This window comes from Penicillium canariense (assembly GCF_028826845.1).
Source record: "Penicillium canariense strain IBT 26290 chromosome Unknown utg000004l_segment0_segment0, whole genome shotgun sequence".
Classification (NCBI taxonomy): domain Eukaryota; kingdom Fungi; phylum Ascomycota; class Eurotiomycetes; order Eurotiales; family Aspergillaceae; genus Penicillium; species Penicillium canariense.
The window spans coordinates 118,209-142,514 of record NW_026622731.1 but is presented as its reverse complement, the minus strand read 5'-3'; the positions used below and the strand labels follow the sequence as shown (position 1 = coordinate 142,514).

General features: G+C 49.8%; 10 protein-coding genes across 10 annotated transcripts; 4 read left to right on the top strand and 6 right to left on the bottom strand.

The window, feature by feature from the left end:
• Positions 1-12: 12 nt before the first annotated feature.
• On the top strand, positions 13-621 carry N7482_006389 (DUF3237 domain-containing protein; the record flags this gene model as incomplete). The annotated part of the gene is made up of 3 exons (XM_056688514.1): positions 13-194; positions 245-325; positions 369-621. 3 exons carry the CDS (start codon positions 13-15, stop codon positions 619-621), a joined length of 516 nt encoding a protein of 171 aa, XP_056540943.1.
• A 109-nt stretch (positions 622-730) lies between these two features.
• N7482_006388 (uncharacterized protein) lies at positions 731-2,484 on the bottom strand (the record flags this gene model as incomplete). Its single annotated transcript, XM_056688513.1, has 4 exons — positions 731-1,068; positions 1,116-1,170; positions 1,242-1,548; positions 1,610-2,484. The coding sequence occupies 4 exons, from the start codon at positions 2,482-2,484 to the stop codon at positions 731-733; spliced, it is 1,575 nt and encodes a 524-aa protein (XP_056540942.1).
• A 598-nt stretch (positions 2,485-3,082) lies between these two features.
• On the bottom strand, positions 3,083-4,565 carry N7482_006387 (M20 family metallopeptidase; the record flags this gene model as incomplete). The annotated part of the gene is made up of 5 exons (XM_056688512.1): positions 3,083-3,318; positions 3,377-3,504; positions 3,564-3,956; positions 4,013-4,395; positions 4,470-4,565. The coding sequence occupies 5 exons, from the start codon at positions 4,563-4,565 to the stop codon at positions 3,083-3,085; spliced, it is 1,236 nt and encodes a 411-aa protein (XP_056540941.1).
• Positions 4,566-5,595: 1,030 nt separating this feature from the next.
• Positions 5,596-7,300, top strand: N7482_006386 (uncharacterized protein; the record flags this gene model as incomplete). The annotated part of the gene is made up of 4 exons (XM_056688511.1): positions 5,596-5,756; positions 5,813-5,906; positions 5,979-7,040; positions 7,100-7,300. The coding sequence occupies 4 exons, from the start codon at positions 5,596-5,598 to the stop codon at positions 7,298-7,300; spliced, it is 1,518 nt and encodes a 505-aa protein (XP_056540940.1).
• A 52-nt stretch (positions 7,301-7,352) lies between these two features.
• N7482_006385 (putative flavin-containing amine oxidasedehydrogenase) lies at positions 7,353-9,038 on the bottom strand (the record flags this gene model as incomplete). Its single annotated transcript, XM_056688510.1, has 3 exons — positions 7,353-7,511; positions 7,567-8,904; positions 8,979-9,038. The coding sequence occupies 3 exons, from the start codon at positions 9,036-9,038 to the stop codon at positions 7,353-7,355; spliced, it is 1,557 nt and encodes a 518-aa protein (XP_056540939.1).
• Positions 9,039-9,683: 645 nt separating this feature from the next.
• On the bottom strand, positions 9,684-9,968 carry N7482_006384 (uncharacterized protein; the record flags this gene model as incomplete). Its single annotated transcript, XM_056688509.1, has 1 exon — positions 9,684-9,968. One exon carries the CDS (start codon positions 9,966-9,968, stop codon positions 9,684-9,686), a length of 285 nt encoding a protein of 94 aa, XP_056540938.1.
• Positions 9,969-12,021: 2,053 nt separating this feature from the next.
• N7482_006383 (uncharacterized protein) lies at positions 12,022-12,869 on the top strand (the record flags this gene model as incomplete). The annotated part of the gene is made up of 2 exons (XM_056688508.1): positions 12,022-12,297; positions 12,369-12,869. 2 exons carry the CDS (start codon positions 12,022-12,024, stop codon positions 12,867-12,869), a joined length of 777 nt encoding a protein of 258 aa, XP_056540937.1.
• Positions 12,870-13,397: 528 nt separating this feature from the next.
• On the bottom strand, positions 13,398-14,603 carry mep20 (uncharacterized protein; the record flags this gene model as incomplete). The annotated part of the gene is made up of 3 exons (XM_056688507.1): positions 13,398-13,417; positions 13,500-14,309; positions 14,375-14,603. The coding sequence occupies 3 exons, from the start codon at positions 14,601-14,603 to the stop codon at positions 13,398-13,400; spliced, it is 1,059 nt and encodes a 352-aa protein (XP_056540936.1).
• Positions 14,604-15,873: 1,270 nt separating this feature from the next.
• N7482_006381 (uncharacterized protein) lies at positions 15,874-16,353 on the top strand (the record flags this gene model as incomplete). The annotated part of the gene is made up of 1 exon (XM_056688506.1): positions 15,874-16,353. The coding sequence occupies one exon, from the start codon at positions 15,874-15,876 to the stop codon at positions 16,351-16,353; it is 480 nt and encodes a 159-aa protein (XP_056540935.1).
• Positions 16,354-18,641: 2,288 nt separating this feature from the next.
• Positions 18,642-19,457, bottom strand: N7482_006380 (A4/G1 family peptidase; the record flags this gene model as incomplete). Its single annotated transcript, XM_056688505.1, has 1 exon — positions 18,642-19,457. One exon carries the CDS (start codon positions 19,455-19,457, stop codon positions 18,642-18,644), a length of 816 nt encoding a protein of 271 aa, XP_056540934.1.
• Positions 19,458-24,306: the final 4,849 nt, after the last annotated feature.

Here is a 24,306-nt window from a genome sequence, read left to right as displayed (position 1 = left end):
ACCACACCTATCATGGAAACCCTTGCACCTCCACCCAAGCTGGCCCATCTCTTTACTCTTCGCTGTGCGGTAGATCCGCCCATCGAGATTGGAAGTGGTCCCTACGGTCGGCGGCGCTGTGTACCGATTAAGTCTGGCTCGGTGTGTGGACCGCACTTCCACGGAGAGGTTGTGCCAGGGGGGGCTGATTTTATGTGAGTGCCATGGCTTCGATCTCACAAAACTCTCGCCTGATGTGGTTCAGGCTGGTGGAGGATAATCAAACGACTCATGTGAACACCAACTATGTGATCAAGAGCGATGACGGCGCATTCCTCTACATTCGGTACGCAGCCCACTAGTCTACAGAACCGCTGCAGACTTTGCAGACCGCGAGTATCTGGTACTGACAGCATGATGCTCAGAACTGAAGGGACCCGGGCTGGGCCTCCGGAGGTGCTGAAAGCGCTTATGGACGGTGGGCCGGTCGACCCTAGCCAGTATTGGTTCCACCTCCACGTTAAGATCGAGACGGGCCATGAGAAGTACAAGTGGATGAACGACAGAGTCATCATCGGGCGGGCTGCAAGAGCCCAAGGCGAAGTTGCATATGACGCATACTTCCTGGAGAATAGCCCTTGAAGACGAATTTAATCCATCGTCATTGTAGGGAGGGTGGCATCCGCGCACCTATGACTGGATCTATATTAACATTACAGCTAGATATACAAGAAAGGATTCCCAAAACACCTCATTGCACATGAAACCGCTGGAGGAGGAGCTCGGCGAGATTCACGTAGCAGCCCTGATTTTCCTCCTCTTGAGACAAGACCTGATCGGCAACCTCGTTAGCCCACACGTACTCTGAATGGTGATCACGCAACTCAAACAAGCGTTGCCGGAGCCACGTCCGGTGGCTAGGGTCGTCCGTTTCGATAATTGCCATTAAGAGCGGCCAATGTAAGCGCCGGAGGAGTTGAGGATCGGACGCGAATTGCTTTCGGGCAATGTCCACGATACCGGTCGTGGCTTGCCGATGGAGGGGGAAGGCAGGCCGTCGACGCAGAGCAGTCGGCGATGAAAGACAATCTGCGCGTAAAATGTGCACACAGCCATATAAATGGTGTTTAGTGTACGCCGAGCTGAGACAGTTCCGGCAAACTTTGCGGTGATGAAGAGGTCGGAAAATTTCTAAAGAAAGAGAAAGTTGTTAGTTCAGGGGGGAAGAAACCACCTGCCGGAGGCGAACAAGAACAACATACATCGCGCGTGGAGATTAATTCGCGAAAGAGGGATTCGGTCGTGTCGGATCCGGTCCCAGACTCTACAAGGACCCCCCAGGTTCGATGGCGAAAGCAGAACCCGGCATGCAACAACTCCAAGGCTCGGTAGTTTTCGATATCATCCAGAACCTCCTGGTCCGGATACTGCTCACCCCAAAAGCACCGACCCCATAAGCGAGCACATCGATGCAAGTGATCTGGATGGAGTGCTGGGTTGTTTGATTGCATGACATAATCATATAAGGACTCGGTCAACCCCATGGGGCGGCAGCTTGCATCGATGTACCTAGATTATAGATGAGTTGGTCCCCATCACATTCAGCACAATTTCAATCAAGAGAACTCACAAGACCCACAGTAGGAATTGTTCCGGGATAAAGGAGACTGTGGAGACCGCCGCATCCTCCGAAGATGGACTATCGTCCTCTGGGGACAAGAACACATCAGTGACATCTTTGAGGCGGAAGAGTTGGGGGTGCGACACCAAGAGGGACCGCACGCCATCAAGATGTAACTGGAGATGGCGGACGGAATGGCCAAAATACCACTCATACGTGATCATGAGAAACATTGTTGCAAAAATAGTCTCCAGCTCCGAAACAGAGACCCTCCGTCGAGGGGTCTCGAGAAGCTGTCGGAATTCCTTGACGGCCAGGCTGTAGTGATAACGCCCATGATCTTCGGCCGTGGGCCGGCCGGGAGATCTCACCACCAGCCCCTGCCGATGCATATCAGTGGCAGACATAGCGAGGATCATGCGCATGATCACTTTGTTAGTGGCCGCCGGCCCCCGGTACAGGTAGCAGAAGCTGCTCCAGTGCCATCCTTTCATGTAATAATAGATGATAGAGGAAGAGGGAAAATATTGAAAATACTTTTGGTCATGTTCGGTGAGGGTGAGGGAATTGACGCACGCAATCTCATTGACGCTTAATGGCCGGTAGAGGGGGGTCGGGATTCGGGCTGGGGTGATGGGCGGGTAGAATGGGGTCGTTTGGAGAGGCTCTAGGAGGACCAGGTCGCCTGGCCAGGAGATCGGGGAGAGGCCATTGAGCAGCGCATCGGGTGTGATATCCACCAGATCACCCCCCTCTGGCGCAGGCCAAGCAATCTGATCCGGAGCAATCGTCGGGGCTGGTTGGAGGTGTCGAATCTGCGCACTGCCCCCGCGCTTGACCGGCACTCCCCACTCACAGCTGAGGTGCAGGTTTAGACAGCGCATGCAAATGGGGCGCTCTTCGCCGCATTTGACCTTTCGACGGCGGCAAGTACTGCAGCCTAGGGCAAGAGGGGAAGCGGTCACAGGTCAGCTCGGTAGTGGTGGGCTCGGAATGGCAATTCAAGTTGGGTAGAGAATGGGGGGAGGGACGACCAACCATTCTTCGAGCGCGGCGCGTTCCGTCCGGACATGAAGAATTAATCCCCACCTTTGCTCGCTCGCGTCTCTCTGGATCTCGGGGGGATCAATGTACAGGCATTAGAGGGTGCGACTGAGCAGGGTGTGCATGTGCGGCGTGGGAGTTGAATCATTCATCGAGCGGGAAACTGGAGTGATAATAAGAGCCGATAACGCGGGGAAGATGCATTAAGTGAAACCTTTTGCCGGGCGGCCTCAGGCAGCAATGGGCCCTGTACCTGCCGGGCCTATAAACAACTATACCAGCTGGACTGGACTCGAACACATTAACAATAAAGTAACAGAATAGTGACATGACTGGGAGTTTTGTTCCCGCCTTCGTCTTACATGGCAGCTTTCTGGTACAATGCTACTATATAAGGTACATATCCCTCTCTACCTTTGGAGGCATACGAGATCTACTTCAGTCATGACGCTCAATCTCCTCCTTCCATTGCCGATAGGCGTTTCCAAACAATTCATCGTTCGTGATCATATCCCACCCAATCAGCGCCAGAGATTTGCCCACAATTAATGCCTCTTCATGTGCCTCGTCGGTTCCAGCAGACGCAGTATATGTGGGATGATGCGGGAATGTGTTCTCTGGAGTGGGGATTCCAAACATAGTGTGCAAAGTTGGTGTCACATAGCTGACATTGCCTAAGTAAATATTAGTCATCTTAGTTTCTCCTCCAGGCTATTCGGAGGAAAGTGATACCAATATCAGACGAGGCAGTCAGAACTTTGTCGTGTCGCTTGAGCACCTGCCGGCCATACTGGCCCATATGGACTTGGTATCGTTCACAGAGAATATCGTTCAACCGCACATCGGTATAAAGCTCCTCCCTAACAAGATTGGTGTATCAGTTACATTGCCTGAGCGCTGTAGAGGGTCCGTATCTCACTCTTTAATCTGTGCTGTACATCCGGTCGCCAGCGCGCCCGCCTCGATGCATTTGCGCACTCTGGCTACAAGACTATTGAGCCCCTTGAGTGAAGGGCTTCGAACCTGCCAGAAGGCTTTGGTATAAGCCGGGATCACGTTGGCCACCTTGGGGGTATCCATGAAGGCACAGTGGATACGCTGCTCGGGCAGAAGCTGCTGTCGCAAGACCGCAACATTATTATACGATGCGACCAGGGCATCCAGAGCGTTGATGCCTTCCCAAGGATTGCCTCCAGCATGAGCGCTCTTGCCCGTGAACTCGCAGTAGATATTCTTGCGAGCATTCATCAGGGTTCCAGCAATGCCGTCAGATGCCTCTTGATCAGGGAACAATTTCCTGGGCCCAGAGTGACTGAAGGCGGCGTTAGAAATCAAGATATGGTTATACATAAGGTAGGAGGAGCATACGCCATGAGGGAAATATCCACGTTCTTGTACGCTCCTGCATCAATGAGCACGGCCTTGCCTCCGCCATTTTCCTCAGCTGGGGTGCCCAGCAGTTGTGTCCGCCCTGGGATGCCATATTTATTCAACGCGAACGACAGCGCCAGAAATGCAGCAATGCTACTAGTCGCAATCAGGTTGTGGCCGCAGGCATGTCCGATGCCCGGGAGTGCATCATATTCAGCATTGAAGTTAATCAAGCGCCCACCCGATCCACTCAACGCTTCGAATGAGGTATCGAGGCCGTATGCATGGCGCGTAACTGTAAATCCCTGCTTCTCGAGGAACTCGCAGATGGTATCGTGGGCACGGTGTTCTTGATACGCGAGTTCTGGGTTCGACCAGATCTATAGTAGACGACTCTAGTCAGCAGTCTGTCGGATTTTTCGGATCACGAACTTAGGATGCAAATTTAGTATACCTCATGGTTTACTTTGCGCAGCTCCTCGTGCAGCTGCTCAAGCGCCGCATCAACGGCCGCTCGAATATCAACCATTCCCACGCTCGAGACGGTCATACTGATTATAATGGGACGAAGAAGAAGAAGAAGCAGAAGAAGAAGAAGAAGAAGAAGAAGAAGAAAAACGGTGCCACAGTAATGCTCATTCTCGTGGAGGGTCGATCATATAAATTGCGACAGGGACCGTGGAGAGGGGCTCTCGTTGGGTCACATCCGAAGACCTCCTATGCTATCGCCTCCCGGCGAAGGAATCTGGTTCTCTCGCTGGGCCATTTGCCGACGATCCACCAGAGGGGGACCGTGTTTTGATAGCGGAATTCCACCTGCAGTTTTCCGGTTTAGCGAGCTGGCTGATTTCAAACCGCTCGGCAAAGTACATGGTAGTGGGTCTTCTACCCCGCGATTCGGAATCTGTGGGGTTGGGGTAGGATTCAACGATGCGAACCAGTGAAGTCCAGGAAGGTGGTTATCGCGTTAGGTCAACACCACCGATAGACCAAGTGGGTTGCCGACAGGTGGACGACGGGGCTGATTGCCGACGGGCCACCCACATTGGCCGGATTGCCGATGCGGAGCCCCAATCTCGGATCCCCAGTCAGGAACATTGATAGTGACATTGAGGCCAAGAAGCCCAAGTTCTCGTCAGCGACGTATAGGATGTTGTCTCGGCATATGCCATTGCGACCAGTTACTTGCCATATGTCTCATTGCCGATAGTCGCGACCGCTCGCGGTCTGACCATCCTGTGGTGCGGGTTATCGCCCCCCAATTCCGCCAGTTACTCAGAGAATCAATTATGACGGACCCAGTTTCTATGTTGATCCAAGGGAGATGACCGATGTCCGGTCGCGGCGTTGCCTTTCTAGTGATCCACCTGTTGCCACCCTGCTGGGGTGGAGAGAGCGTGAGCATATAACTGTCCAAGGTCTCTCGGGCACAAGAAAATACCTTTTGTTAGGCTTCATACACAGCATCCACTTCCGGAATTGGCTATCACGTGTTGTTGCTTCTTCCCCTCTATAGCTTCTAGTATATCTTGTTACAGCCTCAATCTTTCTCTGATTATTGCCTAAAAAGATTCCTCGCTATGGAAAAGGAACAACCACCCCCATCAGGGGGTACCCTCGACGTTGACATAGTCAAGGTCGGATCCAGCCCTGCAGCTCGCGATGTGGACCTGGGTCAAGTTCTCGAAACGAACATCACTCCTGAACTGGCAAGAAAGGTTCTCTGGAAACTTGATGTCTAGTAAGTTTTCCCTGACCCCCTTTCGGCGTCATTGTTTATTTTGTAACTGGGCTCAGTCTTATTCCCCTGATGGGATTTTGTTACATGCTTCAGTACATGGACAAGCTAGCCCTTAGTCAAGCCACGTTATTCAACCTGACAGAGGACTTGGTATGCCCCCGATCTTTTCGCGATAATCCAAGGAGAATATTGTTAAACCTAATGCCACGTTCCCGCCCGTAGGGTCTCCATGGTACCCAATACAATTGGGCGTCTGCAGTCTTTTACTTTGGATATTTTGCGTGGAGTTGGCCCAGTTCTTACCTCATTGTTCGCCTCCCCCTTGGCAAATATTTGAGTCTCGCGGTCTTCCTTTGGGGTGGCATTCTCATGTGCCATGCGGCTTGTACTTCTTTCAGCGGCCTCATGGCCGCACGATTCTTCCTCGGGGTAGGAGAGGCATCTGTTGCTCCTGGATTTGCCTTGATCACTGGCATGTTCTACAAAAGAGAGGAGCAGCCTGCCCGGCAGGCAGCCTGGTTCATTGGGAACTCCGTCGCCTCCGTGGTCGGTGGCCTGGTCGCGTATGGGATTGGATTGATCCATAACAACACGGTGAACAGCTGGCAGCTACTGTTTTTGGTATTAGGGGCCATCACTGCGGGCTATGGATTGGTCCTTTTTGCCTTCCTTCCCGACTCGCCGGCCAAGGTGATTTTCTTCAACAAGACCGAGAAATCAATCGCGATCCAGCGAACTCTGAAAAACAAGACCGGTGTGATGGATGCAGGTAAATTCAGATGGGGTCAGGTCATTATGGCGATCAAAGACCCCCAGACATGGTTCCTGGGGCTCTATACACTTTGTGTCAACTTTTGCAATGGCGGGATTACCAGCTTCTCTTCCATCATCATCGCTGGATTTGGGTTCTCAAATCTCAAAGCTCTTCTGATCCAAATGCCTATCGGGGCTGCTCAACTGGTCTTCCTCCTTCTGACTTCGGGCTTTGCCACGCTGGTTCAACAAACGCGAATTTTCATGATGATGTTGAATACAGTCATCTCAATGATCGGCATGATTCTTATCTGGAAACTAGACAGCGACAGCCGGGCCGGCAGGATGACCGGTCTTTGTTTGGGCGCAGTTTTTGCGGCCAACATTCCTCTATCGTTAAGCCTCATTAGCTCAAACGTTGCTGGTTTTACCAAAAAGAGCACCGTCAGCGCCTTGATGTTTGTGGCATACTGCATTGGTAACATTGTGGGTCCTCAATTTTTCATCCCTTCAGAGAAACCTGGGTATCCGGTGAGTGATTTCCTCTTTGTGTCCTCTTTGATAAAATCATCTTCCTGATGGCTTGGTAGACCGGTATCAAGGCAGCCATGTCTGGTTTGGTATTTGGCATCTTCTTCCTGATCTGTCTCTATATATTTTACGTGGGGGAGAACCGTCGACGAGATCGGCTGTATGGATCCCCAAGGCAGTTGACCGAGGCCGAGGAATTACAGGATGAGCTATCCAATAAGACGGACCGTGAGATAGAGAGCTTCAGATATGTTCTGTAAAGCAAATACAGTATAACATGAATTACGATCCGAATATGACGAGTTCCTCCTCTTACGTTTTCTTCGGCCGTTGTTTCCGGTACTTTGTGCCATGGCAGACGAGTAGGTACTTTGCGAAGAAACCTTCAGCAAAGTCATCGAATGGCTCATATTCCGCACCTAACTGATAGGCCGCCGCAATACCAGAGATGCAGGCAATCTCATGCATATTCTATAAGCCGTGTTAGCCCGAAGGGTTTAGTTGAGAGGGTGCCTGATATACCCACCACCATAGTCCAGCTCCCTGCATACCGAGTTCTATTCTGGCCATTTATGAACATCATACCCGGTACAACGCGCAGATAGTGTTGCCATCGGTGCCCAAATTGGTGCCACCATTTCTGCGCAATAATCTTGGAAGGATCAATGTCGTTCCAGGTCCACATATCTTGTTGCTGGTCGTTCAAAAAAATGGTCTGGAAGACATGTCCATCCAAAGGGCAGGGTTGATTGCCTGCACCGAGGCGGTCTCGGAACTGATGCTGATAGTTCGAGCAGTCGAATCCCATCTCAATTTTGTCCGGATCTGATTCCAAGGAATGGGTGAAGTACATTGGCTGGAAACCCAACCAGCCATCTTTTTCACAACGGGGCTGCTGCTCAGCAAATGTGAGTTGCTTTTGCCTCTCCTTCGTTGATGGTTGCGCACCCAATGATGGGTCGTACTGGGCTTCGAATATCTTCTGGAAATAATTGGAATCCGAATGGGTGATTGTGATGTCATTGAAGAACTTCACACCACCAAGAACATACCTCTCCCGCCACGTCGCATTTCGACCAAGAATCTTTTTGGCTTCATCTCCCGGGCAGCAGATGACAAGCTCGTCAAACGTCTCTGTCCAAGGCTCCGACCCTTGTTGCGGTTGTAGTTGGAGAACAACCCCTTTTTTGCCCCGTTCACAAACTTCCACGGAGCAGTTTAAGCGGATCAAGACCCCTTTGGTGCGCAGGTCTGCTGCCCAGTCTCGATAGAAGTTCCCCAAATTTGGAAATGTAAACATTGTGGGAAGATTTGGCAGCAACGTGTCAGGATCGTACTCCCACAACCTCATTTGCGGGTCGTCAAACAAGCGCTCTAATAAGACACTCGATACGTTTGGGGTCTGGTTTCCCGTACCGAGGAACAGCGCTAGCAGTGGTAGCACCATCTTATTCTTGAAGTCATTGCTGAAGCAAAACAACCGGAGAATCAACTTGACCGGTAGGATACCGAGCACGGGCATCAAATACTTGATGCACTTCAAGACGTAGCCGAGCCTCTTGATTTCTCCGGAATGTTGATCAACTAGGGGGCTAGGGAACACATTTGTCCAAAAACTTCCCCGTCCTTTGCCAAAGGAGACCTGAAGCTTGACTGGCCGTGGCTCATAGCCGTAGCGGCGAAGGAACCGGAATGTATGTCGGAAAATGGCAGAGCCGCCTTGCACTCCATCATTCAGCCAGCTCGCACCATATTTAGTTTCATCCAAAGAGACAGAAGTCGCTTGGCCGCCAGTGTGGGATTCGATGTCAATCATCGTCACCTCGAAATCGCTGGGGTGTTGGGTCAACGTAGCGGCGCACGACTGCAAGCAGATACCATCAGTGGTCAATTCAACGGGCAGCCTTTCAAGTTTGTATGAGGTCCCGTCTGTCATACCATACCAGCTGCCCCTGCCCCAATAATGGCCACCTTTTTCTTCGTCGGATCGCCTCGCATCTTGTCCGGGTGTGGGCCGATTGAAGTGAAGAGCTACGGGAGTCCAATATTTCATCCAGTTGAGGCGCTGTAGTAAATATAGAGCTGATCAGGATAGACTGTGCTCGGCATCCCTGGCTAAATCTTGATCGGATGCGTTTATGATCAATTATTGAGGTGATGATGGTGATGTCACACGGCCGTGCATTCTGCATGATGAGCCAATCACCCGCTCCAAGGCCGATCGTCTTTACACCGTCGATCCCAAACTCAACCAGTTAGCGAGAAAAAAACCCTTGATTTAGAGTAGATCGACCTGGCCACTGGTGGCAGCTTACATCCTCTGGGACCGGATGAGAAGACCTGGACCCTGCAGAACACTTTCATACGGCGCCATGCATCGTGGTTTGCGCCACCTTTATGGCTTGCCGGATTGGGTCAAGCACGGCCAGCAAGTGGGATTATTGACCAAGTCTATGGGGGCCACAAGGAATATATAGAAACAAATGAGTGTGAGTACCAGCCGACAACTACGCTCTTCTCACAGAAGTGCCTTATTTAGCGCAATGAACCAGAGGGCACATTCTTGCAGCTATCACTGGTGTTTAATGCCGTGAAATCGCCGGCGTTCCATGTCCAGTCACTACAGCTATCACCGCAGAGGATCTACACTTCCACTGCCTCGGACTCCACCGAGCCTGTGATACCGTCAACGGTTAGGGGTTTGATGGGGACTTCATTAGTGGGAGTGCCGGTCGGGGAGAACCGTGAACCGTTTCCGTAATCCTGTTCCACAACGCTGGAGTCGGCAATACTGGAGAGAGCGTGATATCGGAGAAGGTCACATTGGTGACGGAACCCGTCGCCTGGTATACAGTCGTAGACAGTCTCGATGTGAGCCGCATCGGCGGAATCATTCACGATGGGTTCGGTACTGGTCACGGTTTTCATGGTGTTATCGTCGCGACCGCCGACGGAACCAATGGATAAGGCATGCCCCTCCAGAACAGGTACCTCCGAGGCAGTAAATATTCCGTGGCAGATCCTTAGCGCTCCATTGAAGGGATTCCTGGGAAGGAATCACGCATACTCCACGGGGTTGATCGCAAGGCAGTCATCCGGTTCTTGACAAGGGCATTCTTGATGACGCCGGTGCACTCGCTGCGATAGAAACTGTGGGTATGGTGACCACAATTAAAAGGATAGACAAGCAAAACAGTCTAAAAGTATGAGCCCGGTCTGGTTAACAGAAAGAAGGCCGAGAAAATGAGAGGAATGCAGATCAGAACACCCAAGACATCGCGGGCAAGCATCAGGATGTACAACGCAGTAGTGGACAAGCCCGCGAAGCTTCCATTGAATCAGCGAGGGTCCTACGGGGGGTCCGACCGTTCCACCGGGCGCAGGCGTTGGCCCAGTCCGATATGAAACTTCGGCTCCATTTCCTCCTATCAACCCAAGGGCAAGAGGCACCGGCATCAGGCAGCTGGTACGGGCCAACCACGAAGAACGGCTGGATCGGTTAGTGACGCCTCGCTGGCTAGATTGAGGGATGTCGCTAATATATTCCGTGTAACAGATACTCTTCCTTGTTGTTATGTAACCTTGCGACTAACACGCCACAGTCGCTGTTCGAGAAGTTAATTGTCTCCGGCCTCGTATCACCTAGGTAACAGCAAGCAATATTCTAAAAGATGCAGATGTGCTACAGGAATTGACGGAGAGTAAGGAATTCGATTTGATCCACATGCTGCGTATGACAGAATCTTCAATTTCTCAGGGATAGGACCCAGTCTATACAAAGTGTCATGAGTGAGTAGCTGATGATTGTATGACTTCGACTCCATCCTTGCCCGGGAGATAGAGGACTCGTAGTACATATATATTATGGAAATGGCTTGATTTGTACATTGACGAAGTGCCGACTTAAGGAGCCTGCGTTTTTGTACACCTCTAGTCGGTTCTTTTGGGTAGCTTACGATTGTCAAGACAAAGGGAAGCAAATTCTTGGCCTTTCCTTTCAACATATGTCGATGCAGACGCCAGGCTGTTCTGGGTCAAGAACCCCACCCTGAACATGGAATATTATCTGGCAGTGCGTCAGACCTAAGCAGATATTATCATATCGCAAGGACAAAGTAACTTAGTTTGTGCATATAGCCCAATCGTACCTTCGTCTATTAGGAATATATGAACTGCTACATGTCGTAGACTACGGTCACAGGATTGTGAGTACGGTAACAGAGGATAAATCAACCACAAAAGCTTGAGAATTGGAGAAGCAAACGAAAGGCCAGCATGCTATTTGAAAACTTGAATAGGAGCAGAAATTTCATGGCAGAAGGCATCTTCATTAGCTGGTGTGAATTCTTGAATGTCTTGGATGGCGAAGGCTGAGAACGGCTCAGGCACATGGTGTTTGATGGCGTCAACGATTGCCTCGCGCATAACGATCTGTTGTCGCCGATGCAAGGCCTGGTGGCGGAAGAATAATGCTTATTTGAACCTTTTCACGCACCTTACTCAGCGCCCCCAATCTAACTGTAAGATTTAAAGTACAATGCAGTCTTCCAGCCATTTTATGCACTTAGACACTAGTCAAATGGTGAATCTACCACGGGCTTAGATGCAACTGGTATGACCTTGTGAAATAATTAGTACGTAGTACAGGTGAGAGTGCCTACCGACCGCCTGCTCACCGGGGCTTAAACTAGGTTAACCTTATCGAATCACGCTACCTAAAGTGTCAGTACAGGTATATATCTCGAGCCCGGTCGATGAACATCCGCCTCAAGATTCATCTAGGTACCGTGCAAATAATTTCTATGTACAAGTCAATTTTCAATCAACAGTTATAGGTATGACTACTCCAACAACCTGTCTGGAACTAAGCTATGACTTTTCTAGATTGGAGCATAACGAATCTACCCATTCGGTCACATGATGAACTAAAGAAAACGCCGGATCGACGCACGGAAAAGTTTTCTCTCGGGCCTCGCCGACCATGGCAAAGCGCAGGGCTTATACCAAGGTCACCGGCGCCCCAGACTATGATGATCCTGAATTCTGGGATGCCAGATTTGCGACCGGCCAAGATGTTGGCGAATGGCTGAACTCGGGTGAAGTGCTGATTGACAGTGTCTTGTCGGCCCTCGAGCACCGGCCAAGCTTCGATACCCGTACACCACGTATCTTGCACCTAGGCCCGGGTGTTTCGAAGCTAGGATTGAAGCTTCGAGATGCTTGTCTCAAGAGGCGGTGGCCTGGTCACGGTATCGTGGTAAGTCTTCCCTACGTCCGTTGTGCTCTGCAGTAGGGCGCACCTATACTTACCTTGCCTGCCGTCCATAGAACGTGGATTTTTCCGCGGAAGCCGTTCGCATTGGTCGAGCCATCGAATATCAAAAGACCCCAGACCAAGCCATGCATTGGCAGCGCGCCGACCTGCTCTCATGGGATGATATTTCCAGCGTGGCTCGTTTCGCGCCTTTCGATGTGATTCTTGATAAAAGCACTAGCGACGCGATAGCTACTTCCATCGACCAGATTTTTAACGTGACGGATGATATGTCAGGTGTCTGCCCGATCGTTCAAGAGATCCTCTCTCGAAATGGCTCGGTCGCGCTGTCTCCGGTCGAATTACTAGCCTTGCACCTGGTCCCTCTTACCCGGAAAGACACTACGTGGATCACGTTGTCATACTCCACTCTACGGTTCGATAACCTCCCATTCCTTGCGGAACATTGGTCTTTGCGATCGCGGATGCCTTTGAAGGCGCCACCTGGGCCCGTCTCTTCCACCGTCCATACCCCCGAGGTATTCCACTGGTTATATGTATTGGACCGGAAGTAGCTGGGTTGACATCTCATGTTCATCTGTGCTTATGACGGCTGTTCACATAATGGAGTATTCCTTAGGAGTGAGCAGTTTCATCCTTGAATTTCCCTTGATGGTGGATTGCGGACGTGGAGGGGATCAACAAACTCATCTTGTCCTGGAGCCTCAGACATCGTCTCGACCTGCAACAATAGTTGAAGAGTTTAGAACCGATTCCCAATCCCTACTTGGAGAACTAATTGGTGCCAGCAAATAGGTCTGACAAATAATATACCGCCAAAGTAATAATCATTCGATGCAACGAAATATTTGCGTCGACCATGGCCAACTACAGCTACGCCCGTAGGATCCATTCTTTTCTACACCTTCTACACCCTCTGTGATTTGGAAGAAGGCATTGACTTTGATGTGCAGGTCTTCTCTCAACACATCGACTTCATTGATTGATAGTTCTGCGCTTGCTCATCTCCACATTGGTCTGTATTTGCTGCGCCGTCCCCTGCACCTGCACCCGCAAACTGCAACATCGCTGGCAGACCAATCTTAGCAGTTCAAGTTGATAGCTACCTCTTTGGTTAGTTACTGGGTGGTTATGAGGACCCGAATAGGAGGTAGAGGGCGGGGGTTTTGGCGCGGGGAACTCACCATTGGCGTACAGGGCATACGTGTCCGCATTCATCACGGCTTCGCTGCTGCTGAGAGCTGTCGCAGCCGAGTAGCCATATCCCAGATCATCTGTGCCAGGGCTATACACGGCCGGGGCATGGGTGAACTCATGGAGGGTGGTGGTCGCCTGGTCCTGGTTGTGGCAGCTAGTCGTTAACGCTGGCAGCTCGGAATAATAGATGTCGCAGTTTGCAATCACGTTCTGGGACGGCAGCGTGTAGGCCAGCACATTGGTCTCACAGTACCCCAGCACATCACTGCAGTAGTATTTGGTACCTCCCGAGCTGGTCGACTGCGCCTCCTTGGCCACTGCCTGTAGCCGGGCTGCCACTGTCTGACGGGTCGAACTATCGGCGGATTTGAAGTACTCGGTGAATTTAGCCGCGGAACCGGACTGAGCTGCCTTTGCAGCTGCCGTTGCCAGCGATGCAGCGTTTTTCAGGGCTGTCTCAAGAGCCCGCTTCCGACTGGCGTTGCTGCAGCTCTCCTGAGTGCGTCGAGTGAGCGTCTTGATGGCCTTGGTCACCTGGGCCGCTTTGACCGCATCGACCTCGATTTTGAGATCGTTGGAGTGGTAGGGCAGATAGCCAGACACGGCACCGTCGTTTACCAATGGTACGAGACCATTGGAACGCAGCAACACCGGACCGCCGTGCGACAGATCGCTGGTTGCCGCAATGTCGAACTCGTCCTCCAAGATTTCTCCGGCAGCCAGAGTCGTAAGGGCTTCGGACGTGAGTCCCTGAAGCTTGAACCGGCGTTTAATTCCTTCGAAAGTCACTTCATTCTCTAGAATAATGTTAGCCCACATATGAAGCTCGCTTGAAGTAGAGGAGGATGGAAGTGGTCCATACCATCTTTATAAACAGCGACCTTTTTCACCGGGGCGCTATCCCGGAAGAAGTTCAGGTGCACAAACGTGACCTCCTCACTGCCGGTGTTTTTGACCACCGCTTTAATGCGAGTATCGCTGACTTGGCTCAGAGTGACATCCAAACCAGATGTCTGCTCGATTTCGACTGGCAAGGCGCACACATGCTGGGCGAAGGCCAGAACGATAGTGGACAAGACGGTAAAACGCATGGTCGATAGTGCGAGATGCAAATTCTGAATTTAACAAGAAGGGCTACTAACTCACCAACCCTAGGAATGGTCTTCGCAATATTGAAATCTTCCAACTCATGGAGGGAACAATGCTGTGATTTATAGATTTATCGATACTGATGTCAATAACCCGAAGACCTTCCCTCTGCTCTCCTAAAACCCTCATACTGCCCGGGTACGAGAGCGATCGCCAGGGAGAATTTCTGAAGAAAGAAGGTAGTATGTTCTCAAACTTGATCAAATTGTTCGACCCGCTTTCCAGATAGTGAAGTCCTTGACAATATCTCGTCACTGGTGGTAGATCCCTCGACATGCTTGCATATTCACGGAGATCATTTTGTGCCAAGGACAGCTGTATCGCCTTGGCCCGGCGGAGACCCGTTTCATCGAACAAGATCTGGCTATTGAGACCTGCCGCTGGGTGACCCTGAGGGCCTTGACGATGGAGAGGGGCCGCGTTCTATGCTTTGATTGGCGTAACATAGATGCCTTGAGTAGAACGAAGACTCGACGATGTAACAGCCCATAATCAATCGATGTCGATCAAAACAAAGACAGGGTTGTACAACAACCCACATTATGCGTGGATCTTGTCTCCGGGATTGGAAGAAGGGACTTTACTATGCCCATTTGACCTGCGGCCCCTCATAAAATCAGATGGAGAGTGCCCAGTAGACTCGTGCTCCCGGGGAGAGGCTTGCCAAGCCCCCGGACCCTACATTGTCGCCGGACTCCGGTGCCAAGATACCACCCAAGACCTGCTTAAGTCTTGACTGCAGATGAATTGCTGAGTCCCGGCCATTTGGAGACTACCAAGGAGGTCTGTCTTGTGACTTCCATGGGTCAGCTTATCTTTTGCCCGCGGGCCTATTTCCTTCTGTTTCCTTCTGATAAAGAGTCGTGCCAAGTCTGCGGAGGAGGGTTACACGCAGCTCCGGGGAAGAAGTGAAATTGCATCCTGCCACACAGCTTGGCACGAGAGCCAACGCAGTTAATTGGATCGAAGTATGGAAGTATCGGGAAGGGCGCGGCAGAGCCCCGCGGAGGCTTAGCTGGGTTGGCGCCCTTCAGAATTCAGCAATCTTTCTTTAAAGAGACTGGCTGGCTCACGAATTGTCGAACATTTATTCATAGTCTTGAAGACCTTTGAATAGGACAGAAGTATTTCCAACTTCCGGTCTGGGCCAACGTACTCACCTCACCATCATTCCTTTCTATCTTTCTATCACCTGCCGGGTACCCTTCGAAGATGCAACCCAGTCTGGGTCTTCAGGTCACCCTGGCCTGTCAAGTGCCAATTCCACAGGCACAGTCTTCCTTTACTGTCCCGGTCAAAGTTTCAGTATATAACTCTGGAAGCACCCCCGTCACAGTACTTAAATGGGGCACCCCATTTGATGCCCATGCAGGGATGCTGGGCGTCTTCGAAATTTGCGATACAGCTGACGGACAAGTTTTGCCTCTGGATGAGCTCAAGATCTCCCGAAAGCTTCCTCCTTCTGCGGATGACTTGGAAGAAATTCCTGGTGGTCACAGCTTGGACAAGGTAATTGATATAACTGGTTTGTGTCTTCAAGAAGGCCACGACTACTCTATCCACACCAAGGGAATTTGGCATGCTGTCTGGGAGGGCTCGCTGGTCAACGTCACCGAATCCCAATTAAGAGACTGTTCAGGGGCAAAGCGCGGAGAGTTTCAGTCCAATTTCGCCGTTGTGAAGATCCAATGACCGAAGCATTAGGGATTAGATGCCTTATCACGATAACGAGTGCTTTTGCCCTCCGCGTTGAACCCGATTCAATGGAGATATCCTTCATTATTCACCTCTTGACTGGATTGTTGATTTATATTTTCCCAACAATTTGTCTCTCTTATAGGATTTATCGTTGGAAAAACTGGATCATTTCTAAGTGATCGACACAGTTGTACATAATGTTCGCTTACTGGGTGTGATTAAGTTGCATTTTGGAACTTTGCTATGAACGGCGATTCTGTCCCGCACATAATCCATCGCCAGACCTGATTTCCCAGGGTATCTTTCAGATCCTCCAAAATGGCGGAATTGCAATCCATACGATCATGAAGATACCGTCCGCTAGGCGATGTTCATCAATTATCATTGATTTCAGATTCACGAGTTTATTACAGCATGGAGCTTGGTGTGATGTGATCTGATTGATGGCTTCTCTTAGTTCCACGCAATGTTTTGTCCAATAATCCAAGCAGACAGGTGCTGGTCTACAGCAACTAACCCCAAATTCGGGAGCTGCGTGAAGTAAATCTCAACTTATACCCATCAGCATAGATCTCTCTCGATATGTAGCATCATATTTATATATAAATTAAGTTACTCATCTTTCTAATCCCATTAGGGTCGCTATAATCATGATAAGCATGAGGGACATTATGTTTGACCTCTTGACCCGCTTTTTATTTCCCTTTCAACAAGAATACATCAACATTACGGACGGTAATACAGCTACTGTCCTGAATTTGAAAGAGAACTTGGTCATCAGACTGAATACAATATGCGATACTCAATCTGGCTCTCTGATTGGTCCTTTGGAACTGCCTATATAGGATACGAATACCATGGGGCCTTCGATCTATACCTCCCTATGTCCACATAGGCTAACAGGGCGAGGGAGGGGAAAGAGGGACCATCAAAAGATACTATTGAGGCCAGTGTTTAGGTAGGTAAGTTAAATTGCGAATGACTTTTCAAGCTATAAGTTAAATAATATAGATACGTTAGCCTTGACTAAGTTAATACTAATAGTAGTATACTTACCTAGAAAGGTACTTCTTCTATACCATTATGATTGCCCTCTACAACTATAGACTTTAAACTGCTCTCTACCTTCTACGTTACTTTAGAGTAGGGAGACCGAGGACTAGTTCCCTTCAAGTAGGTACTACTTATACTCATTAATAACCGATATGTAATACAGGAGCAATATGGAAATCGCCGTGAACCGTTATTTGTTTGCATTGATAGTTTCCATCGGTTTTCTAATAATACTACTGCCTAGCCATCATTATCTTTACGTACGACAGCCGATGTCACAGATCTCGCTGGTTTAGTGACTGTTGGTCTCTCGCGTATACATTTTGAATATTTGATTAGCTCGTCCTAGAAAACTTTGACTATCTATCAGTTGATAATGATATCGTTAGGATCGTTCTTTATATTAGCATCAACATACCAACACTGTACAATAAACTCTTTTGGATAAGAATTGTCAATATGGTTATAATATAACTTATTACACATAGAAGGCAATGCGGCGGGAGAAGATGGTCGCGCCAAGACCTCTCCTCAAGAGCACTATTGTCACTGGACTACATCTCAACAGACGGACAGGAACCGAGAAATGATGCTTGTGGAAATTGAAGGTTCGTAAGGTTCGTCATGGAGATCACGCATGGGACCCGGGCGCTTTTAGTCAACGATAATGGCAGGGCACAGGTCAAGGTTTAACAAGATTCAAAAGCTGTACCTCCCGACTAGGCACACATAGAATTACCATGACTGGAGCAGTGAAAGAAGGCTTTCTAGGTGTCTGCACACATACTCGATCTTGTGCGTATTGGTGATTATGCAGGACCACACCCATTCTGGTCACAATAATGTGCACTTATTGTGTTGTAGATTGTACATGTGACTCACTGCTTTCAATGATCACGCTAACGAGCTCGATGATGTTACTACTATCACCTGTGAGCAGCAGCCCTCTACTGAAGCGTATGCACTCAAATAAGGGATGAACCCAACGATCGGCAGGTCTGAGAAGCGCGTCTGTATTGAGACTATGTGTGTATCTAAGGAACATGTACCGTCGTCAAAGAACACAGGATATAAATGAGAGAAAGACATCGTTGATCGTGTTCCATATGCCCCTTTCATCCAGTAAACTCTCAAAACAGGTTTCATAGCACATTGATATGCTTTACCATGCCTAGGTGTGATCCACGCTCGGTGCACGGCGGTCTTGAGAGTTTGATACCATCTGATGCCTAGACATACTCAACAGTCACACTGCTGGAGGTGATAGAGCTGGAGGTGAGGACCTTGTTGTTCTGCTTGATATCGATGATAGTAGCGCCGGACGGACCGACGGTAGAGCCGCCATCAGTAGCCTCAGCACCCGAGAAGGTCACGGTTCCAAAGTTAGCAAATGGAACGAGGGAGTTGTTGGATTCGAAGTCCTCAACAATCCACTCGGCATTGTATTCGCAAAGATCACCGTCGACTCCGCCGGTGAAGGTGTGGGTCACAGTTTTGCCGGTGGAGACATTCTCAATGGTCGCAGTGCCAGCAGTCGTGGAGGTGGCATCCACGGTCACTTTGATCACATTACCCGCGGAGATTGAGATGCCACTGAAGTCATAGGCATAATCGGGGTACCATTCATACCAAGCATCGTATGAGACGGAGCTACCCTGCACACAGAAATCCACACCAGTCTGCAGAATAGCGGTGTCGCAAGTGTCTCCATCGATGCCGACCCATGCAGAAGCACAGTATTCCGTACGGGAGGATCCACCCGAGGGCACTTTGGGAGTGGGTACAGTAAATTCCGCAGTGACTGCAGTGTAGCCAGTGCCGACAAGCACAGCGCCGGCCCAGTTGGAGCTGTAACTTTCGTGCGAGCTCTCGTTGAAGTGAAGAATCTCCTTGGTATCGGACTTATAAGGCGGATGACTCTCCCGGTTGTTCGCGCGGGCAACCTTGCGAGCCTCGTGACGTGCCTGGCGCTGGGCAGTCAGAGGGGCCGCAATGGCAGCAGTCGCAAGGAGCGATGTGCTGAAGATGGTAGTGGAGAGCTTCATGGTAGAAGGTTGGTATTGCAAACAAGGAAGATCTTACTTTCAGGTAAGATATATTGAATGAAGTTCAAGAGGCCGAGGCCGGTATAGAGGCAGGATTATATGGATGGATGATGCAGAATCATTTCAAGTTGGAAGGAAGAGGTTGGCATTATATACCTTTCATGAGACCGTTCAGCCTGTGCATATCGTAGCAGATAACGAAATGGCGAATAGTTCCACGAGTTCCGGTTTCCAATGATGTCCCGACGATCCTAGCATCATGGGACTCGCAGCTCGATGCAACATGATCATCTGCGGAGCGAGATTACATTCTGACGGGAGAATGGGGATTCATACCCACGCGGTTAGTCTTGTCACGCCGTCGGAGACCGATGGTATCGGCGAACTAGCTTGGGTGATGCATCGGGTGTCTTTCTGCAGGTATCGGTGCAGAAAGTATCCACGGGTGGCTCACATGGAGGATTCATCAAGATCACGCTAGCTTGAACCATGCCCATCAACTAACCACTCAAGGCACTGGAAAGTGTGTAGAGTGTGCCATCTGATGCATTGGGAGATTCTTGGCATATCCGAACAAAAAGGCCATACCGTCAGCAATGCAGATGAGGTAGGTTATCCCGAGGACACTGCTGTGTCTGTCTATCAAGCGCCGCGGAGGAAAAAGGAGGATCGTTAGGCTCGGGACGTCTAAAGCTTAGGCACCTCTAACATGCTGTAGGGGTGTTATCGGACGGGAACCGCAGGTGATGATTTGCTGAGCCTCGAAAAGAGCTTCAAGCGTGCCGTGAAGATTAGCTCCCCGCATTCGGCAAGACAAATCGCGTCGAGCATACGGGGCCGTAATTCTCACGAGTGCTGGAATTAGTGTGCATGCTTTCTCGGATGTCCGACGGGGCCTTAGGCCTAGAAGTTGTGATAAGACGGCTGTTATCCTGTTATCTCGAGAAAACTGGCAGAGGGGTAGCGCTGGATGGCACAGTGTACGGGACACGACCACGTTCAGATGGACCAGGGCCAACCTGGTAACGATCGGCTATGACTATGAAGGCGGCACTGCTGCAATGTTACGGTGGCGCTGAGGCTAAGACTGCCTCCGGTGTGTCACCGGGGAGATGCGAGGGCCAAGCTTTCGACAAGCAATAATGCCGAGCACGGGCGTCCATCTGCATGAGAAGAAGTGCCTGGGCTGTGCCTGAGGTTGACATTTCTTTGCATTCGTCAGGGGCAAACGGGCGTTCCGCGATGCGAGGGCGATTCAATGGGGGCCATCCTGAAGGGCCTTTGGTGGTGGTACCCCCTCATTTCACTCCGTTCCCTCCTACCACTTCCTACAAGGGCTTCTCGGGGAAGGCCAGGGGAGTTAGTCCCGCGCGGCGACCAGATTGGGCGCCACAGTTGGCTAGTGCGGGCCCAAGTCCGCCCACACTAACTCGGTTCGAAAATCATATCCGAGGCACGCGCCAGGGTCAGGGGTGATGGAACCCATGTCACGCGGAGTCTGGATCCCCGATAACCCGCCATCAAGCATGGGCCATTAATAGGGTGGAGCGTAGTTAATATCAGATGCAAGAGAACCGGAACGGAAAAAAGACCAAAGTGGCACAGAGAATGGGGAAATAGAAGATAATGGGGGGTGGGAGGAGTAAAGAGGAGATGTTCGATAATGTGAAGCGGAAGGAGAAGGCCGGTCGCCTCAGGCAGAGAGGAGCGACCAGGACAGTCCCACGAAGAGCTGGTGAGATCCAATACCAAACCGATGACAGGACGAAAATCGAGAGGTAGGTGAGATCGCGGACAAAGGGGAAGACCGGATCCTGGAGTCATGTTCCCGAAACACAACCCGATGCGATGCAGTTCTCCCTACATAGGAGGCTTTTGTATGAACAACAGAAACAACCAAATGTTATGGATTCTTGTTGCCATGTTGAAATCGCATCTCGCTATCCTTCTTTTACCCTTGTGTCTTGTCGCAATAGTCACTTCCTTTAATGGAGTAGATAGTGGTGGTAGAGATCGTGAAACGAACTGAATATATGACCTACCGTCAAACTCAGTAGGTCTGAGGTTGAAGTTGAGTTAGGGCCAATATGGTCCGGGTCTAAGGGACTGTCGAGATAGAAGGGAAGCAGCGATGATATTTCCCTATCAAGCGCGTTTTCGGAGCAAGCCGGTCGATGACGGAAACAGAGGGCCTCATTTGAAAGCACGAATGTCTGGGACTGACACACGGTCGCTTCGGCGACTTTCCAGGAGTTTTGCGGTACAAGCAGCATCAGTAAGGAAATTCCGGGCTAGTATGAGAGGAGAGAACACGATGTGATGGGATTACAAAACTTCATCGCCACGATTGCAAGTTGATTGTGGACAAGGCTGGCAGCAAGTTCGGTTCGCATTCACCACCGTTGTTGTATGTCTTTTTGTTCAACGTCCGCCCAGAACGATCGTGGTCTTCAAGTGATGCATAGTGAAGTGGCGACAGAGCTGCGTGGAAAGCTCACCTTCCACCTTCTATACTAGAAGACCCGCGAAGCCGGAGTTCTCGAGCCGGAGAAAGCGGGTCAAGGAGGTCACCCGAAAAATAGGAGGATGGACGGTATATCTTGGCAATCGATGCGATGTCAAGCTGCTGGAGCTGGTTGGTCAGCAATTTCACCATGCGAAAAGCCCATCAAAGACCTACCTTGCGAGTAAAAGACCTTCCCAACTCCAAAAGGTAGAACACGTAGAGTTGTAGCCCAGTTCTGCTCCACAAAATGTCCTGGTTTGGCGCGTTCCACAGTTAGTCAGGAGACGCGAGAGTGTGCAACCTAGGTTGACCCCATTCAAAACAATCTGTACCTTCAAGTCTCTGCCGATAGCCAAGGGGAGATCTGTGGATTTTTAAATTCATGTTTCAGTAGATCTAAGGGACCTCTGTCTTGAAAGCGGGTCAAAATGGGGTATGATGTATATCTTTGGCCGTGTAAGTACAGACACAGGCCGAAACCGGTAGATTAAGTGTTGGCTATTAATCACCTTGGGATTACACACGCGATGTCCTCGTCGCAAAGACGATCAACGATGAGATTCAAAAAGATCGACGCCGTGCCATGGGTTGAAAAAGTATTGACTTGAGCTTAGCAATGAGAGAACCATCCAAATAAATGAAGATTGACTGATACCTCGGAGGTTTCCTTCAAAATCAATTTTTGTTTGATGTAGGAAAAGCCCAAGATTCACCCAAACTGGTGTCAGACAAGTTGCTTGGTAATGGTCTGAGCGATATTGACTAGCATCAGGATTGTATCAGTCGAAAGAATACAAGGCTGTAAATGGCCACATGTACAGCAGTGAAATGGCCTGCACGGTATGCTAGGTATAGGAGAAGGGGGATTGGAGATTGTTTTCCAAGGAAATTGGTTCACCTGGAGGGTCAAAACGGTGGCACATGACACAGCGCTCAAAGTAGCTGTTTGGGAAAGTCGACACAGCTAGCCACGAGGGGAAAGGGGTTATGTTGTGGGATAGAGTGGAGGGATTTCCTGTTCATGGCAGTTTAGAAAACGCACAGAATGAAGAGAGAATGGATGAGTGCCGTACTGAGACATATGAGAGCAAGAGATATAGGAGAAGTTAGTGAGCCAAGACGGATAGAATGATTAGAGTCGATACAAAAACGCAAATCCCTGGATGCCTTATCATTTTTCAAAACATTTATAGAATTACTTTAGTTATCTTTGACTGTGAATCTTTTGTGGAGGGCGATTCGGACTTGTTAATCTTGAATAGACACCCAAAGAGCATCATTGGCAGCTGTTTATTTCGACCTCTATAGCGGGCATCATGACAAGAGATGTTCAGGTGGCAACATAATGATTGGAATTGCATGCTCTCAGACAGATGTGTGAGCTGGCTGCAAGCGTGGATTTGTGCGAGGGATCAGGATGGTCACGGCAGAGCATCTTACTAACAGGAGATTTTAGAGTCGTGTGGCGAATAGAGGCATCCGAGGGACTATCGGAAGATTACCCGAATAGAATTTGTTTCGTAATACTGAAGAGAAAGTGATCGGAAAAGTGGGGGATCGGGAAACATCTATCGCTCGATAGAATATAGAAATACCACCGAGTTTCAACTGCGAGATGCTTTCCGCCGTAAGTGATTTTATTCCACGTGTTTCTTATCCCTGGGATAGGAACTAGACGTGCCAGTAACCAAAAGCCCTAGAGAGGATGAAGCCCGAGAAATGAATAACATGGTAGATATATTCGAACCTGCTGGAACAAAAACTCCCGCAGCACCAGCAAATCCAACAAAGTTGATCAAAATGAGTTTACGTATTATGCTGAGTTATTTATGGCCAGCCGAGTCTCGTAGATAATTGATCATTGTGTTTCCACGAGGAGTCTGACAGGAACATGTTGGCCATGAAGACATACAAAAGGGCTCATCTCGCTTCAAAACATAACTGGGCAGTGGACAAGCCGGGATCCATGAGAACATGAAGGTTCATAAGCCAAAATGGAACTCTACCATATATTTGATGCGAAATTAAAGCCTGTTGATCTGTTGAAATACAATGCGATGCAAATACGCAGAACGGCATCCCACGTAATTTTGATAAAAAGGCTGGTAGCAAGTCCGCCTGATCTTTTAGTAAAGCTTAATATAACAGAATGGCAATCTTATACGAAAATTAACCTGAAAGACAAGTGGTATCCCTATCCGCAGGAAAGAATCCTGCATTGGGAGAAGCCTTTTTACTCCCTAGTGCTCTGGCCGACCTCCAATGCGCTCTCGTTTAAACTCTAACCCGCAATTCTTTTGAGATTTGGGTGGGCCCAACAACATTGGGTTTTGCCGAATCTCC